A 20,323-nucleotide genomic window follows, 5' to 3' on the forward strand; every position below is an offset into this window, starting at 1 on the left:
ATAATAACAATTGAGAATCTCTAACCTGTAAGGGAATAAGAATACTGGATGTAAGAAATAGTCATTTTTCAAAGAAATGTGTGGTGCGTTGGCTGCTTTCTTACCTCATCTTATCCTCAACCAGTGTTGATTTCACTGAACCAAGGAATTCAGTAGTTTCAATTTATAATTATATCAATGTACATTTTACCCACTGTGGAGAGTAAATCTGATAGTATATCTTTATTGCATAACATTAACATGTATTTCTATGTATACATGGAATAAATTTGAATACATTCCACAAAACCTATCAGTTGTGCGCAGTATATAATAGTAGAGCTTCCTGGGTGAACTGAATGTGCAGCTGCAGACAAGAACCATCTTCCACAGCTAAGACAAATAAAAAATAAAGAATCGAAGATGCACAAGATCTTTGTCATCCTGTTTATTACGTTATCGGAAGCAACTTAGCTACTATAGTCACTGACAAGTTATATAAAAGTAATTTAGTGCTAAGATTCCACTTTCATAAAATATGCAAATATAAAAGAAACATTTCATGCATTTTTTTGAGGGAGGGAAACACTTTTGCAAGCAATCTAGAGCTTAGGGTTATTAGCTGGCCACAATGTTATGCCATGAACTAGTTGTTAGAATGAGAGGATTTAAAAACATAACAATTTTAGTCAAGTCATTGTAGCTATCTCTTAATGCATGTCATAGTTTGCACTAAGGTGTCATGTGAGATGGAAGGATGCATTTTTACTAGAGTGTACTCTGTTGCCTGTTCTTTTTTCTTTATCTCAGAGGGAGTTTTGGGAAGTCAACATGAGCAATTTTGGGAGGTGCATGGGAGGAAACTTCTCCAGCAGTATCTGTTCCACTGGCACAAGGGCACCATTGGATACAACCTCCTGTCCTTGCATCCGGAAAGTGTGCATTTTCTTTATTACACAAGAATTGAATGTAGGGTAGAGAAAGCGTGACTTGCTCGTGCTTCCTCTTATAGTTTTTATAATAAGGTAATGTTCTAAATGATGTAGAACTAATGAAAGTATAGGACTCTCCTGAGCCCAAAATTAGTGGAAATCCAGGGTCTAAATAGTTGTGTAGCACCTGTACTTTTAAAAGATGTTGCTCAATGAAATCTGTGTTCAGATATAACAATAAATAGTTTGTTGTGGAAAAATTTGCTTTGAAATTGGCTTGTTTCATGAAAAGATGGGTGAAAATGCAATATTTGAGCTTGTTGAGGTCATCTGAATTCTTCCTTGAAGCTTGTTTTTCCTCATTTTTGTTCCTGAATGCGAGCGTCTTTCAGGAAAAATGCGCCTTTTTGGTCAAGAAAAATGTGCAGTATTAAAAGTGTGTATTTTCCCAATTGATTTTTTATATTTAAATATGAATTTTCCCTGATCAAAAATGTGCGTTCTCCCTCCCACATGGGCTAAAGTGTGAAAGAGCAGATTTTAGGAGGAAATGCATACATGCACTTACATAAGTGCACGTTTTCAGAAGTGCTTATTCGCACAAATGCACAATCTTGAATGCAAATGTAAGTTTAGAAATTTTGTGAACAAGAATGAAATTTTCGTAGATCCCTCCATGAAAGTATGAAAGGCTAACCACAATTTGCCTAAGTTTGGATGAAACAACTGCAGGACTGTAAGGTTTCAGGACCTTACAAAACACACCCAATTTTGTTCTGGAAGTTTGATACATTGTAGCCACATAAACCTTCAGGCAGGAAAACTATCAACAATCTTATGTTCTTCTCCTACCTGCATGGCTTTTTAACAATGATTTTTATACTTCTAGATGTACATTCTAAATCTTTCATAAGGTTTGAATAAGTACTATACTTTTGTTGTTCTCTTTAGTGTGCATATACTTGTAATCAAAGATTGGATGAATTAGTGGTGATAACATATGTTGCACAAAAGTATTTCACATTCTCCAGTTACTTTCCTCCCTGTGCTCTGTTCACTTAGTGAACATGTACAAGTGTGCTTCCAGGCAAAGGGCTCCTAGTGCTATCAATGAGAATGAATTGTACTGCTATTCCATCTTCTTCTTCTTTCTTAATGGAAGAAGAGGTGGAGAAACATGGGAGGGTTACAAGTGGAAAATGTCATTGTCTTGATTGTCCCTGTAAAATTCTGTGAATGAGACAAGATGATGGAATCATAAAGGCCTCATCTGGAAGCACCCTAAGTCAAGCCCCATTAGGACTTGGAAGTGAAGTTATATTCATGGCAAATTCAGAGCTTTTGAAATGATCCAGTGAGCATTATAAGTGCAGATTTAGTGCAAATTCTGGGACATTTTCATAATTGCCTGTAAGCTTGTTAGTCAGCTTGATAAAAGTAAGAATATTTGGACAGGAAAGAGAAACCGAGAAGAAAACTTGTTTCAGAGTATGAATGAGCATTTTGAATAAAATACAGTAAACTGATCAGTCATTAGTTTCCCTTGATAGGAAATAAAAAATAGCTCCTCATCAGTTTTGAAGAAGCTAGAATAAGGCCATCTCTCCAGAATTGACAGGTATTTAGCATGTTACTTATCGACTTTGCACAGCATGCACCCACTAGTTCTGTCCCAATAGTGCTTTGCCTGCTGTCTAGTTTGAAACAGAGAAGGTGGGAACTTGCTTGTATTTTAATATGCTGTAGACTTCAAAGCCTAATTGTGACTATTAAATTGTGGAGGGGGGGAATTAAAGATGGGCAATTTATTTTCAAACAAGGAGACAGAATGGGGAAAGCTTCGTGGTATATTGTATGGTTAGTCAAGAAATCTTGATGTTGTGATTAGAGTGTGTAAACTATTTTTGCACAATGACTATAACAGATTTTTAATGTAATTATATATTCTGAATTCAGAATGAAGTGGATGGGATATTCCACATTTTAAAGCATTAGTTCCAGTTGAAAATGTAAGTCATATGGTAAGCGTCACTGCTTCTATGTGTCTTTATATCTTAGTCTGCTTATATGACAGGAAAATCCTACATTATCATCGTTTATTATTATTATTATTATTATTATTATTATTATTATTATTATAGCAGCTCGACATGCTTGTAAATGTATTTAGACTGAAGGTGTAACGATCTGTATAACAGATCTGTTATAAGATCTGTATAACATCAAGATTGCTAATATGTTTGGTATGGCGAACCTTTAACTTTTAAATTACATAACTTTGCCATAAATCTGCATTTATTGCAAAAAATGTAGTTTGGATAGGCATATTACTTCCTCTGCAAAACAACAAAATAATAATAAAAAATCATTAGTCAGTAATGAAAATCCTTGCAGTATGTACAATGTTGCCATCAAACAAAAGTAAGTGAAAAGAGAATGGGTGTATCTTTCTATCTGTAATTTCCATCCATAAAATAGACTAATTTGATCCAATATGACAATGAAGGACAGAGAGTCCGGTGTATATCTATGCATTTTCTCACTTTTACACATTCACACTACTGATGTTCAAAAGTTCTGACATTTTCTGGTAGACCTAAGTTGTTTTTTTAAAAAAGAAATAAGAGTTCTCCCTTGATAGCACTCCAAGGTAACATGGAATAGATTCATGAATGTGACATAGCATCATAGCTGTGAGTTGTACACTGTGAGTTGTACACTTCTAAGTTCATACACTAACTGTCAGAGATGGATTAGAGCTGTAGTTGACCATACAAGCCCTAATGATGCACATGATTCAATGACTCACAGTCAGGACCCAGGGCCTGAAGTGTAGTAGACAGGAGGTTCTGAACTGTTGACCGGGAAGAACAAAAGCTAGGCTTCTGATATTAATTCCTGGTTTTGCCAATCCAGAGATCTGCTATCTGCTCATCAGGGCTGACATTGCTAATGCCTGGAGAATATGTACAGTCCTAGTTTACTAGCTGAAGTTCTAGTCTTGAACCATGAAGTTCCTAGTTCATGCCCTAGGTGATGTGATGATGTAATACCTAGCTTATCAATGGGGACTAACAATGATTATGTCACTGCAGAATTGATGCAGAATTAATTTGCAGTGCTGTTCCAGCGTAAGTGCTGGAAACACATCTAAATACTGTACATTGATTATTAGGGCTGCAGTCCTAAGCAGAGTTCTTGGTGAGGAGGGGGGGCTCATTGGGTTCTGATGTAATTCTGAGTAGACATGCATAGGATGTGGTGTAAGTAAGTGTTTGGCTTTTCCCTTTCAACCTGTATTCTTTAACAACCTGAAATTGAAGAAATGTTTAAATGCTATTTAAAAAACAAAACAAACCTCCACTCCAATAGTTATAGATAGAGTGGCCAATTAGGATGGCTTTAAAAGGGGGTTGGATAAATTCTTCGAGGAGAAATCTATCAATGACTACTAGACCTGATGGTTATGTGCTAGCTCCACATCTGAGGCAGTAAGCCTGTGTGCACCATTTGCTGGGAACATGGGTGGGAGGGTGCTGTTGCTCCATGTCTTGCTTTGTGGGTCCCTGGTTGACAGCTGGTTGGCCACTTTGTGAACAGAGTGCTGGACTAGATGGACCCTTGGTCTGATCCAGTATCAGGGCACTTCTTATGTTCTTAAGTCCCATTGAAATCATTGTGAATAGTCCCAACTGAACTGATTTCAGTTAGACCTAGGTGTGACTTATTCTGGATCCAACCCATTTGTACAAACATCTTACATCTGATAAGTTCATTAGAATTGCATTAAATTCTTGTAAAGTATGAATGAGAAGAAACCATAGGTGAAATACTGGATACTGTTCTTGAAGTGTGCCTATGCTTTTGTATCTGTACACTTTTTAAAGTAAATTGTACAAATTAAGGTTTTAAAAATATTTATGTAAGTTGAGATGTCATGGAAAAATACCATCTATCCGTTTTTTGGCTGACTGCTGAAAATATGTTGAACTAAAGTGAACTGGCTAATGTTTGCCCTTGCTACTATGTACATTGCAGAATGCCAGTGAGTAATTTAAAGTATGGAATATGGAAAATTAGGCCAACATTGAATAGAAATGAGCAAGCCTGAATTCTCTTATACAGATGTTGGGCGCTGATAATTTGGCCACTTTTTCCTATCTACATCTCATTTTGTTACTATGTGAAATTCGTCATGTGGCATGGAGATTCTTTCTCTTCCATCTTTATGTTGATATAGCTGTATAAGTAGTAATTTAGCAAAGTATTCCGTCTACCAGGTGTGGAAAAGAGCTGATTGTATTGTAATACCAGATTGTTGCTTAATTCATATGCAACATAGCCAGGCACATGGAAAGTATTATAAATCTATTTACCATGTGGCTGTTCTGATGATAACATTGTATTAAATTCCCAGGTGAAGCAATTTAAGCAATTGCTTTGCCATGTGTGGGCCATGGAAATTAACTTCTCATATGATTTAGTAATAGGCTAACTTCATTGTTATGCTCAGATTAGTAGTTTAGCAGAATTCTTATAGTTGTGGATACATGTCCTCTGCTACACATGTAAAATTACACACTGGGGTGGTGCTGCAGATCACAGTTCTTAATTAGTTTAAGCTGAATTAATTCATTTCATTTCTAATTTAACTGTGTTTGCCTGTGAATATATTCAGTTCAGTTGGGAAATGTTAAGACTTGGGTCAAGCAGACAGATTGTTTAAAGCCAAATTGCCAGACAGAACTGAGCAAGTGTATCTGTTTGAACAGGGCTTTAAGAGAATCAGTATGCAAAAATCCTCTTCCTTTACCAAGTGATGTCTGCCTGGAATCAAATTGTTCCTTGGCGTAAAGTCTGGGTATTGTGGTACATTTAAAGTAGATACTGAAATGGTCTCTGAACATTCCGTGTTCCCTGCTTTTTTAAGATTATGAATTATAAGCTGGGATCTTCACTTTGTATTCTGAACCCCATGATGAAGAAGAGTAGACTCTGTGGCCAGGATTAAGTAAGTGAACCAAATGTGCATAGGTTTGTTGCTACAGCTATCATCATTGTATTACAGGGCAAGTTCAAATTTGGCTTTTCTTGCTAGTGTAGTCATAGCCCACTGATTCAGAATATTGGGTGGATGGAGGCAACCATTGTATGACACATATGGACTTGATGTAAATTTTCCTAGCCACTTATTGGAGTTGAGAACTTCTGTGTTGACAGAACAAAGCTGTGCCTGGAACTACAGCACTTGGTCACCTGAGCTCAAAGCAATCATACTTCACATCTGGGTTATTCCTTTTAGTTCAATGGCATAGCTGGCCAATCAGGCCCTTTTTTGAAAAAAAGCACCAAATGTACATCGTTTGTTGACCAGTATATAATTATCATTTTCAGATACAGAGGAATGTGGTATTGCACATGTGTTGACATGTGCAGCTAATTGAGTGACTCATAGCATTTGTGTGTTTTTTCATAAAAGTACCCAATTTACATTATCCGTAGAATAATTCATGGTGATCATTTTCAGATATTGCAGCATGTGGTATTTCACACATGTGTGCATGTGCAGCTGATTGAGAATGATACGAGTGGCCATATCGTTGTCTAGGTGCTGCTTCCAAGGCCTGCCCTTTCTTACCAAACAAGCTGGGGCTTAATTTAGATGGATGAGCCTCTCTGAATGACAATCTCGGAATCTTCCCAGACTTCCTATGAGTTGATGCCTTGTGGTTACATGAAAGTACATTAGAAGTGTTGCAAGTGCAAAAAGCCAAATTTTCTGTGCACTGTGCTTGGAATGCTTGTGAGGGAGAATGCTCCAGAAATTAAAATCAGTAGCTGGAGATTAAGTTCAGCTTAATTGTTTATTAAATTAAAATTGATATCACTGTTTAACAACACACATCCATATTTATGCTTGATTTCTGTGAACATGTGCACTATGATATGTGGCTAAGATAGGCATATTATTTAAAATGTCTGTACATGTGCACATTTGTATATGTTTAAAAAATACCATTGTGTGATTGATCAAAGGTTTTAAAATGAATTTATGAAATGTGGCCATATCATCTTGTTTGATATTTATGTCACTGTGTGTTGATACCATGCTCAGTTAGGGGAAAAAATAATAATTTCAATTGGCTACATGTGCACAGACAAATAATCGCTATGAATTAATCTGCCGATGGTGTAAATTTGGTGCTTTTCTGAAAAAGTGCATGATTGCTGTGAAAAAGTAAGTGATGCATTTGCACTATTTCTTTGAAAAAAGTTGTGAAGAATTGCCTATATCCTCTAGATGGCTCTGTTCAATTGGCAGGCAATTGAGTCGGCAATTCAGGAGTGTTGCCCTAGGGACCCTCTTACTTTTGGAGTATTGGCTAAATTTTCAATATCTAAATGTTGTTTTTTAAATGCTACATTTTTTATCTCATCTGAACTGAGATTACCTTCCCTTTTTGCTGCACAAAAACCATATTTCCCTCTTTCTCTTTCTTTAAGTAGAACATGGGTATGCTTCTGTCTAGTAGAGTTAAGCAGCACTTCTGCGTGCACAGTGTCTTGCACACACATATAGAATGGAGTGCCAGAAAGAAAAGCCTTGTCACTGACAACCCTTTGCTGGGCAAGATCTGTATATAGGAACTCTTAAGCTCATATCGAGCTGCCCAGAAAAGGCATTGGATTACAGACTCTGTAAAGCTTCTGTCTCTTCTAGAAACATACATATAAAGTAGCAGTAGACAGTGGTAACTGACAACTAAGACTAAAAATGTTGACAATTTCTTGATTTGCCTGGTTAGCTTATGTATAGAAGTCATTAACTATTTATAAAATGCATTATGAATTGGGTTCCTTCAAACTGTAGCGGTATGTGTGACATTTTCCAGCACAAACTACCACGCTTGCATTTGGCTATAGTACAAATTTATACTCAATACAGAATGGTAAAGTTAAGAGCACAAACCACCTTTATAATTGTTATATTAACTTACCTTTTCTTGCTATCCTAATAAGAATCAGCTCCATTTAGGGGTGCTGGTAAGATTATGGAAGTTATTATTTTAAAGACAAATGAGAGTGCTGTATTGATATTTTAGATAGATTCTGAGAGAACAAATGGGCACTTTAGTTCAAAGGCCTGGTCTTTTATGTGATCAATTCATTTTGGGATGAAATTGTGATCAAAAGTAGTATCAAATTATTTATTGATGAATATGGTACAGTTGGTCCTAATTGTAGTCAAAGGGTTTAGTTGTTATATAAAGCTTCTTCCTTTATAATTGAGAGAGATCATGACAATAAAGGGACCAGGGCAATAAATGTTAGCTGTTCTATTGATGATGTAGATTATATTGAACTAAAACAAATCTACAAGGAAATCTAAATAAAAGACAAACCTTGTTGTAACAAAGTGTGTAATATTCTTTGCAAAGTAAAAAAAAAAAATCTATTCAAACCGATGTTGCATTATAGACCCTGCTCTAGATTTTAAAGACTCTGGGCAGATGAGTTTCAAAGAACATGGGCAGAATTACCAAATGGGAGTTGGAATAACTTGTTGCTAGTGTAATGTATAGTATGTGCATTTCAGATCCAGAAGTTAATCTTGGTTTGGTTGTCACAGATTCCTCTAGGCACACACAGAGAACTACATACTTCGAGAATGGGTGTATAAGGTCTCAACCAGTACTTTTCTAGCCTGACACCTCAAAATGTGGGACATTTAACTTGGGACTTTCTGTATTACTGAGCTTAAGCATCCTTCCCTTGGCATCTGGGGTAAAAGCAGTCACCATAGACAACCAGGTTTGTGGGCCTGGTCAAATTCCACGTTAGTTGGAATCAAATGTATATGAGCCACCTGTCACAGTACTGAAACATCCCAATTAAGATTGCTACTATCACATTTGTAATACTATCTTGCCAGAAAAGTGACAGCCATCCCCAGCTTGGTGCCCACCCACCCCCAAATTTGTTGGACTTCCATCAACATAGCTAATGGTCAGGAATTTTGGGAGTTGTAGTCCAAAAAATCTGGTTGAGCAAGGCTGGTTTAAGTCCTTGGCTACATGTTAAATTCATAATGTCAAAAGCCAGGTTGTGACTTGGAATGCTGGAGGGGATTGTAGGTAAACATACAGAGTAGTAGGAATTGCTGGCTTTCCTTCTTCATCCTTCAGTTGTTTATTTCATCTCTCTTTTAGCAGCTGATAATTTCTGCTCTTGTTCCTCTCAACCACTAGGGACAATTAGCCACTAAGTGAGAAGTAAGATAAACAGAGATAAATGCAGAGAGCTCCAGCCTATGGTGAATGATTCCCCATGTGTTTGCTTGTTATTTCCTCCATCATTTGCTGCCTTGCTCTGAAGGAACTTTAGAATTCTCAGCAAATAGAGCCTGTCTCATAAATAGCTATTTTTCTTGTGATTATAATGTAACATGCAATTAGGGTCTAAGCCTTGTGGGCCTACACATACAAATGTACACATTTGGATTTAGGGGGGAAGCACACCCTCCTTCCCAAACCAGGACAGATCAGAGAACTCATAGGAAATGAAACAACCACCAAGTGTTTAGATGTAAGAGTCTTCTCTAGAGGGGTGTGTGTGTGTGTGTGTACACATGCTTGAACTGCAGGGATGGGGCGTGTCAGTCTGGTTGACTTAGTACTTCCACTGCAGACCTGAAAGAATACATGCAGCTTGCCCAGTACATCTTATTTTCAGGTCACCATGATGCATATACTGAATAGCGCAAATACCATGGCTAAGGGGGAGATATTTGACCATGCCTGGTTAAACTGTTAGAGCTCAGAAGGAGTAACAAAATCTTAAACAGAAAAGAAAGATTGGATCGTGTATTGACATGCAGTTGTAACTTCCTTCCTGTCTGATGTATATCAAACACAAAATAGGATAATATCATAATTGAGCAATCTATGCCAATTTGTTGGCTTTTTGGTGAAAAAAGAGAAAAACAAAACCCATCTCCATATGATATTCTTGCATACTGCAGAGTGTTTTAGTCTCCCATAGTGATGAAATGAATAATTTAAACAGGCAGCTCTGATACCAGAGCCTCTTTAAAGGTTCCCGTTTCCTTTAATGCTGTACAGACTACTTTTACTTGGTTAATGTGAAACTGCTGTGTCTGAGATATCCAAAAGTAAAAAAGGGAGTTGGATATAGTATTGGTTTGTATGACCATGTACTCTTTACTGAATACTACTAGTTGCATAATTGTAAAGTAATATATGACCCAAAAGATCATTTTAAAACATGATTTTTAAAAAGGAGCCTAAAGGAGCTTGCAACTTATTTGCTGAGTGATGGTCCGTGCTTTGGTTTAACTGCTGGACTGTTTAGCGTTTTGTTTACAAGTTTGTCTGCTTGTAACATGTTAACTCCATTAAATGTTCATATATTAAATTTAAATTTGGTACACACATTCAGAGCACAATTATACATCTCAACTTCAAATCACCATGTCTGTTTCCAAAGAAGGCAGAAATATACAAAATAGAATGCAATGCAATATCTACAATAAGGATTTGGGACATCAGAATTAAAGTTAATTTGTATGCTCAGGACAACATCCAGCATTTCAAGTTTAAACACCAGCTTGATCCACCAAATATGTAAAAACAATGCAATGTGATATGTCCTTGTTGAAGACTGAATCGTTGGAATGAAAGTTGATAAACCTTTAATGTTCAGATGCAAGCTCTATCTCAGGCTCACTTTCAGGATGTATATGAAAAAAGAGTGAACATTTTCAAACATTGTTCTTCACTAGGGTAGTTTAGTTTAAAACTAGTTTCCCAGTTGTGCTCTAATTTTAATTTTTTATGTAATGAGCTTGGCTGCTAGATGCTATTGCATACTAAACTTTCATTTGGCATGTTCCCAGAAACTGTCTAGCTAGTTTGCATGGGGACCTCAGTGCTAGGATTCCTCGGTTTCTTCATTCACCATGGGAAAAACATCTCATGGATTTCAAACAAGGCTGCATTTTTATTGTATCTAGTTTAGTCCAATATGAATAGCCTGATACGACGCCTTGAGATCTAATCTGTGTTTGTATCCCAGTGCAGAAGAGAGATTCTTTTATCGTGAGCCCTTACCTCCAATTGAGGAATATATCATTTCCCCCCTAAGCAGCAACTCATAATGATTTCTTACACTCTGGTTTACATAAGTCTTCCCCCCACAAACAAACAAACAAGGCCAAAGCTTGTTCCCTGGGATGCCTTCTCCTTTTCCAGGGGCAGGGTAGTGAGTTCATTGCATGGTTCTGATCAACTGGATTGCAGACCTTGTCATTAGGCCCTTTGAGTCATAGTAGTTATTTTTTAAAAAAGTTTGCTTTCTAATGTAGCGCAAGAGGGAAATGGAAGAGAATGGAGAATCTTTTGCCCTTTGTCTAGTTGCTTTGTTATTTTCATATCATTATTGGTATGCTTATGTATGCAGATGCAAAGATTTGATGGTAATTCCTAAGTGTAGAAATTAAATAGCATTCTAGACAATATAAGCTCACTTATCTCAGCAACCTAGTAAAGATCCAAAAATATTCACATATGGCTAAACAGAGTGAGGGTTGTGTAAAATGACATGGGACTTATTTGGGGAGGATTCAGAGAATTCACATAATCGGAATTTAGGGTTCTCTTCCATTGAACTTAATGGGAAAGTTTTCTTTTGTATGCTGTGCTTTGCTAGGCTAATTCGGATTTTAAAAAATAATTTTAAAAAACTGCTAAAAATACTGATGATTTCCACATTATCTTTGACATCCTGTTGTTAAAACAACTTTGTAAGAACTTCCTTTAGAGATTTTATCAAATAGGTATCCATTAGAGGGCTCTCGAGGTTTTGAGATGATCAGCCTTGATAGTGATGGCTCCGGAGCTTTGCTTGCTCACACTTTTTTTGCTTTTCCTTTTTTGTCTTACAGAAAAGGTCACGGATTGCCTACAGTGACGAGGTGCGGAATGAGCTCCTAGGGGATGATGGGAATTCCTCGGAGATCCAGGTAGGATGCTAATCAAGAAGCCCTAGTGGGTGGCTGGAGGGTGAAGGAGGTCATTGGCTCACTGGGCTTCTCAAGCTGCTCCTTAACAGCATTAGTAACAACTCATGTGGAAGTGATACTGTTTAATGCAAAGCTGGGGTCTTAATCAACTTCAAAATGTTTCTTGGAGATCTTACAATTTAACCCTTTACCTTGTGATCAGTCTGCTATCTTTTTTTTTAAAAAAAGAAATCTTTTCTTCTCTTTTTCTTTATTATTTGGTACTTAAGGAATAACTTGAAACACAGTATTTGCCGACAAAGCCAAGGTCTTCACCTCAAACACATGTAAAAGGAATAAAAAATTACATAATGCAGCTTTGATAAGAATGAAGTATAATTAAATCAACACTGGCAGGCAAAACAAATGAAAATGAGCTTTCACAATCTGACAGTTTCTCTCTGTTTCTACATGGGTTGTTCTCTGAACCAGATTTTCTTTTCTGCATAGTACGCCAAAAAGTATACCATTCTAAAAGATTCAGTATAAAATATTAGTGTTTTTAAGGGAAAACAATATGTCTGTTTATTACTCTTATGTTCACAGTGTTCATTGCACTGTAGCCAATGTTGGGGTAGGATGTTTATAATTATTGAAAGAAGTATTTTCATGGCTTAATACCCTGCTTATATCCATACCAAAGCCTTAGCTAAAGGTCTCTTTATAAGAACTATTATATTGCCTGCTTTTATCCTTGAGCAAAACTTAGAAACCTTCCTATATGCGGAAGTTAGTTTATATTTGAGATAATGAGATATGATACTAAGTGACTAATAAAGAAATCTAATTTTTCAATATTAAAGAGAAGTTTAATCAGTAATATCAGTTTAATATTTTTGCTTTAAAAAGCTAGGAAATGGTTTAAGGAATTTTGAATCTATTAACTCTTTGCTTCTCTGAAGTGTGTTATTACTATGTATTGCATTCTACATTAAAATTAGGTTATACACTTAGGATATAACCCAGCCAAGACTAAAAACTTCTAAATCCCACTGTGCCATGACAGAGTTATTTTTCACTCTCCCATTAAAATCAATGGGACTTGAATGTATTTAACTTGTCTGGATTATGCCCTTGCTTTTATAGTCTATGGCATCTTTGTGTGTGTGTGTGTGTGTGTGTGTGTGTGTGTGTATGAGAAAATATCACTCATTTAATAAAGGGATTGCTCATACCTTGCACAAGTTTGAAAGGTTTTAATCTATTTCAGAAGAAATGTTCAACAATCACAAACCACTGGCAAAGTTCAACTCATAAAAAAATGTCAAAAACCATTTGAGTCCTAAAATTGTTAATCCTTTAGCTTGTTAATTGTTAATTCTTTTTGTTAATTCTTTACATTACCAAGGAAAATTGTGTTGCACCAGCCTAGAAAAAAAAACAATGTTATGATAAGGGCTCTTAGTTTAAAACAGAAAGTATTTTTAACAAACTATTTCTTATTTTTGTTCTCAACTTTGAGGAGAAACAATGTTTATCTCTTGAGAACTGCGGCTTGATACATTTTACATATGTCAACAACACATTTAGTCTGTGTGAGTGTATGAAAGGAGGAAGGAGTTGTTTGAGGCTTGCCTTGAATTAACGCAGAAAGAGAGCTTGTTCTGTGGCAAGAAAATACTGTCTTTCTTTTCTTAAACCAGTTAACATCCTGTGTATAGTCCACAGGTACAAAACCTGGTACCCTCCACATGGTTTAGACTACAACTCCCATAAACCCTGACTGTTGACCATGCTGGCAGGGAGTGATGGAAGTTATAGTCCAAAACATCTGGAGGTCACCAGGTTGCCTACCCTTGTCCTAGACTGCCCATCTGTTTTTTAAAGCAAGTTGGGCAAATGTTCTAGAGTACTACAGTTTTGTGTTACTGGGAAGTATATCCTTAGCGGGGAAAGGATGGCTATTAATCTGTATCATTGGTCAGAACTTTCTGGGCCTAGAGTTAGGGAACCCTATAGGCTTTAGTACTCAAAGTATAAGTGTAAAGTCTGAAAAACTTCTATATGCACAGTATCCAGATTCATTTCTCTGGCACAAATGTAGACCATCTTGAATATACTTAATCAAGTTAAGGTTAAATGGCAGAAATTCAAGTGGTTTCTCCACCACTGTAATCCCCAAATGTAACAGGAATCGATACATAAATCACAGAAAAGCAGATGCTGCATACAAATCACTGTTTTGGATTTTGGCAAACTAGGGATATTGAGCTCTTCACACCATCTAATAAATATCTGAGTAGAGAGTAGAGACCAGCCAAGAGAGCTAGAAACGTCTAAAGTGAGATTAACTGTTGATCAGACAGTAATATTAAATATCTTTCAGTTGTGAGAATGTGAACTGTGTGTATCATACGATCTAACATGTGTATGAGGAGTTACCTGTGGTCTTTCTCTCTGTCTACTTGTGTTTCTGAAGTATAATAGCATATCTTTATTAAATCTAGTAGGCATATAGAATTTGCCCTCAAGTAATGAGTTGGAAACAGTAATATTTTGAAATATTTGAAATTCTGTGCTACAGCATTATTATTTTTTAAAGAAAAGCCCAAACCTGTTCGGTTCTATTGAGAACATTGTTCAAGATGATTTTCATGATTTGACACCTAATGTAAGGCAATTACTAACATGTGACAGGTATATTTCTGTATGTAAAAGTTGCTATTCCTTGTTAGACTATGTTGCAATGTTTCCTTTAAAACAGAAACATCCTTGGTAAGGATAGATGGCTGTGGGTTCATTGGAGTATCTTCTGCATTTAGTTAAGTAATTTCTTGCCCTTTGTATTCATTAATTTCCGTTCAGTTCAAATGCAGTGAAACATAATCAGATGCAACACTTTTTAAAATATAAAATCAGGAGTCAAAATCAGGATGGTGCATAGTTGGATTATCTTTTTTCCCCAAGGAGCACATTTTGTTTATTTAGGATTTCTAAACAATTAAATGTTGCCATTTTTCAACACAGAACACACACATACACAAACTGTGTGTGTGTGTGTGTGTGTGTGTGTGTGTGTGTGTGTGTGTGTTATATACAGCATTTTCTGGTGTTTTCAAGTTGTCTTTAATTCTGTCTGACCAAATTTATCAATTCCCTTGAAAGGCTTAAGCTCTACAGTACAGCAATACAGTACTAAATTATAGGTTCAGTTTAATATTTGGGGCTTACTTGAAAGGGTGATGGATATGTTGTTTCGGGAGAAGAAGAGCACAAAGTAGGTTAATAAGTTGTTTGCTTGCAGAAATGTATTGGGTGTAAATTTATGCCATTTACAAATCCTACCATTTGAAGTAAAATGCTGTTACCTTTATCCAATCTGATTTGTTAGGATGTGAGAAATTTCTTAATAATTAGAATATTAGTTACCTATCTGTGTGTCTAAAATGAGAACTACATGAAGGCAGCATATATGTTACCTATAGGAAATAAATATTTTCCGGTGATATGGTTACCTAATTTTTGACAATCAAGCTCTGATAATGTAAGACTTGGACGTGCTGTGCATAAAGTGTGTCAAAACTCCAGAAACAGTCCAGGGGGTGAAGTTGGTCAATTTAATTCCCCAAGATCTAAAGAAGGTCGGTATCACTTCATATAGCCCTGGCAGAGCAGATCATTACCAGTCACAAATCTGTTCGTTACATGCCGAGAGTTTATAGCAAAATAAATAGACAGTCATCACAAGTTCAGAAAATTGTGTGTTCGACCCACGATAATGTGTAAAGGGCGTTTAATAGAGTTCAGCATTTATTCGTTATCTGTATGCGGGCAGAAACGGCAGTAGCGTTATCAGCTTCTTGGGGGGAAAATTCGGTAGTTCTCCATGTCACGTGACATGCCTCACAGACGCGCACACACTCTGCGATGCAGTTTTGATTCTACTCACAGCAGAAGGCTTAGCCACAAGAGATTCCACTGGTTCAAACCAGCGTAAACCAGATTTTTTTTTTTAGTCTACAAAGGAACAGATTACCGCTTGTATCAAATTGTGGGCGGGGGGGGAGAGAGGCATCTTTGTTTCAAAAATATGCTGATTATCATAACCTGAAATGGTGGCTATGCACATTTTAATGCTGTTTGACTGAGTTTGGCAAGCTTTCTATATTACGTTTTAAAAATTGAAGGCATTAGAATTTCATCAAGTGCTGTCATTGTTAAATGGAGAAAAAATCTTTTGTTAATTTGAATGAATATCTTTCAGCCATCATTTAAAAAAGAAAATCTCCCATTACTTAGCTTAGTTGCAAATCCTATGCAGAGCTTAAATTCAGCCATGCAGCACAAACAAGATAGAACATTTTTTTTTGTTTGGGACCTATTGAAAAAAAACAAATGTGGAGCATTTTAAAACTCTCATTGACTATAGAAGAGTGTCATGCCCCCAAATGGTCTCTGTTGCAGGATAGTAGTTTTAAACTTTGGCCCCTAAAGTATCATAGCCAGCTGAGGAATGGTGACCTGGGTGTGGGGCGAATAGTGATGTGATCAACTCCCAGCTCATCTCTTTTAAAGAGACTTAATGTTTGTCTTTTTGGAGAAGAAAGTGAGGAGGAAGCAAGAGAACGATCGAAAGAGGTTGCAAAGTGCTTTAAATTTAAGAACAGGTGGGGTTGGACTGGAAAACGTGTTTTTCCCACTGGATATCAAATCATTGGAAAGGTTCTTTTTAAAGAGCTATTAACTGCAGCAGCTTCCTTCCCAATGATTAGAAGCACCATCTCTTGATTTGTTTGGCAGTAGTACATGTCTTAATTTTAGATTAACAGAGTGAGCAGAAGAGACCTCTTCTGTTTCTTCTGTAGTTGGACATGTTGTATTTCTTGTTGGGGGGACGACCCTCAAGTCTACACCCAAGTTTAAAATAAGTTTGCCAATGTGTGCATACATTAGTAATGGGCAGTTTTAGAAGTGGCCACCTTAATTGTCAAAATGAAGTGCATCAATGAGAAAACCTTCCCCCCACTTAGTAACCTTCATTCTGTCTATGTTTGTTGTAGATGGAATAAATGTTCTTTGTACCCTATCCAATACAACAAACTAATGTTCTGAATAAAGAATATTTTTGCATTATAGCTGACTATATCTGTTGAAAGGAGTCTTGCTACTGTAAGATTAATAGAAGTGTACAATTTAGATGAACAAAATAGAGCAGTGGAGAACTTTGTGAAATAACTTCTATAAAAAAACATAGACCATAGCATAATCAAAATGGTGTTTATAAGTATTATAATTCAATAATTATTTTTCTCTTCTCCACTTGTTTTTAATTGGGCTACACACTAGTAATCAGGTTTATTAATTTCTGACAAAAAATAGTTCAGCTAAAATAGAGCTGGTATATAAATTGGTGCCTCAATAGCCTTCTATTTATTATAGTTACTCTGATCTGTATAATAAGATAGATGTATTGGGGGACATAAAAAAAACAGGTGTCAGTATTAAAAAATACAAAAACATCCTGAAAACTTGTATATACAAAATCACTTCAGCTGTACTATCTTAGAAGAGAGGAATAGTAAACTTGTTTTCCTCCTTTATATTATAGACTTCTATGAAGTCATTCCCCTTTATTTCATGATGGTGTCTTAGATGTGGTTTAAAAGAGAATTTCACACTATTCTCTTTGTTTAATGTGACAGTGTGAGAAAGTGATCTTTATTCGTTCAAAAAACTCTGCATGTAGTCTATGTTTAGGTTCTTTTAATGTGTTTGTCTGTGATTTTTAAATGCTAAACATGTAAACAGATAAATTGTCAATGTTAATTCTGTATCCTGTCACACAACTGATCTTTCTTTCCTGCCATTTCTTTCCTTTTTATCTTTTTTTGTGCGTTCATGTTGCAGTTGATAAAATTACGTGAAGAGGTGAGTACTTCCTTGCTTTTTGTTGTCTAGCTTTCCTTTAAAGCTGGTTTTCCAAATCTAAAGTAGATCTTTTTGGTCATTGTTGCAGGGAAATCTGCACAAAGTAAAAAATATTGATTACGTTGCTTTAAAATCTTTCTTTCTTTCTTTCTTTCTTTCTTTTTTTCCTTAATAACTATACACTTACATGGGAATCCCTAGATCAAACCTTTAAAATTAACATTCTTTGATAGCACAGAGAAAAGGCATAATTTAAAGGCACTGGAAAAAAGAAGGAAAACTACTATTTGATCTCTATTAGAATACCATGATCTAATCAGATCCTGTAATGATATCTGCATCACACAATCTTTGATGAAGTAAATACCTTTATATCCCAGCAATATTAGAGAAGGTACTGTGTTAGTGGAGAAAAAAAAGCTGCTTGAAGTAAGGATACTGGCAATACATCATTGTGTAGTCCTACTGGCATACAAAACAGTATGAAAAATATTGCATGCACGTTGAAAACAGAATCCAGGTAGATGTACGCTCAGTTGTGCCGCCTGTATTTATTATTTATTTGTGCATATGCTGTAGAGAATGCAGATTAGAGTCCTTTTTCCTTGCACCTTAGGAAATGACCTGAAGTGGCAGAAATACTTCTGAAGCTCATATAAAAGCACCTCATGGTCATTTCCTGACATTCTCTAGTATGTTTTTGAAGGTTCCTCCTCAGTCTAATTTTATAGTACAGCAAATGTTTGCACTATTCTTTATGTGTGTGTTTTTTTGGGGAGCATGTGAAATCTATGGCTAATAAAGGGAATGGAAGTCAAGATCAAAGACTAGAATGTGAAGTGCAGTGCAAGCTTCACTACTGCAATTTTTAGTTACCATATTAGCTGTAGGATAAGCTGTAAAGGGAGTGGTGTTTATATATAAAGTATAAAATGCACATTAAAGCCCAAATGACGGCTAGTGCAGTGATTCACACAAGGTTCTAAACTAGTCAAATAGTAAGACATCAAGGCTTTCCCAATTACAGTTCTCCTAAGGAGGTATGATCTTAAAAGCAATTGTGATTTTCCCATACTGTTTGTTAATAAAATGTGCAATTCCTCTCATTACACGGCTTTATTCTAACACAGATGCCTGACACAGGATTCTGTGGAGGCTGTGCTGCTCTGTTTTCTTTTAGTTTCTGAGATCTCAGTTTGAATCCAGCCCACATGGAACGACTAAATCTCTAGCTATAGCCTGCCACTTTGCAAAACTTCCACATGTAACTCCGCAGAGAAGCTCTTTGTGAAGCCAAAAGACAGCCTGAGCCACCTCATACTACTTCATATACAAAAGGCAAGGGATAGTGTAGGAGAATGAATTTGGGAAGGGGTGGGGGAAGAGTTGAAAGCACCCGCCGCTGATGCTGGGTCATTGCTTTTCATGACCGAAGGAACGTTGTTTCTCCAAAAGTGAAAAGTAAATAACACAACCACTTATTGGGGGAGTGGGTGGGTGTGGGAAGGGGGAGACACAAGATTTACTGTAGAATGAGTTGAGTGAAAAGGATTTGAAATCAAGTACGAAGCAATAGTATAATGAGATCCTTCCATGCTGTGCTCTGGGAAAGCAGGGCTTCTCATTGCGAACAGGATAGCTAACCTGTGCATTGAATGTTCTGTGGTGGCTTCTAAATTCAGTTTTGCAAGTTGTACACTCTGTACATCCCCAATAATGAAAATTGTCATTTAGTGCTTGTGCTTGTATAATCCAGAGTAACATCTTAGAAAAACAAAACTCTGCTTAAAAACGTTTTAAGTTATTTTGATGTGGCTGAAATGGCAGGATTTAATGGTACAGTTATTTGCACTGCATGCATGAGCTTAGTGCTTGAAAAATGCATAATTTTTAACTCACAGCACTGGTAGTGTTTTTGAGTCCCCTTCCCCACTCCCCCACCCCACCTAACCCTGCAATCTTTGTCTTTACTGAAAGAAAAAAATTCAACTTTTTATTACATAAATATGATATATGCTTTTGTATAATTTGAGATCATCAGCTGAATCTATATTTTTGTAAATATATGTTATGTACTTTTTATCCCACTTACTTTTGAAGAAAGTCTTTACATTTTTAAGGCATATGGTCCTATAATATAGTGATTCTGTCACTATGCATTGTTCTTTTTCTTTGAAGTTATTTAGTAATACTAATAACATTAAATTGTTTCTTGGTTTTAACATTCCTCAGCTACTATAATTTCATGTAATGTGCTGTAAGTTATATTATAAAATGTTATCAAATATTGTGCTTCTTTCTTCCACCCACCCTCTTTGTGCTTGGACTGTTCCCCCTCCCTTTCCAAATGTAGAAGGGTTTTTTCCCCCTTCTTTTTTTGCAATTTACTCTTAACCTATCCACTGTGTATTAGACGACTCTATTAATTATTATAGACTGTTATTGCAGCTTTCCTGACCTTCAC

At 36.3% G+C, this 20,323-nt stretch overlaps 1 protein-coding gene across 5 annotated transcripts in view; it reads left to right on the forward strand.

The window, feature by feature from the left end:
• VTI1A (vesicle transport through interaction with t-SNAREs 1A) overlaps window positions 1-20,323 on the forward strand; it is a 282,424-nt gene that overhangs the window by 43,626 nt on the left and 218,475 nt on the right. For 3 of the 5 annotated variants that reach the window (XM_063132657.1, XM_063132654.1, XM_063132658.1), the window contains exons 4-5: window positions 11,875-11,952; window positions 17,839-17,859. In XM_063132657.1, the coding sequence (XP_062988727.1) occupies window positions 11,875-11,952; window positions 17,839-17,859 (99 nt within the window). The remainder of the gene's footprint in view (window positions 1-11,874; window positions 11,953-17,838; window positions 17,860-20,323) is intronic. The other 2 variants (XM_063132656.1, XM_063132659.1) reach the window with 1 other exon arrangement.

The sequence above is a fragment of the Elgaria multicarinata genome, chromosome 8 (genome assembly GCF_023053635.1).
Source record: "Elgaria multicarinata webbii isolate HBS135686 ecotype San Diego chromosome 8, rElgMul1.1.pri, whole genome shotgun sequence".
Taxonomy (NCBI): domain Eukaryota; kingdom Metazoa; phylum Chordata; class Lepidosauria; order Squamata; family Anguidae; genus Elgaria; species Elgaria multicarinata.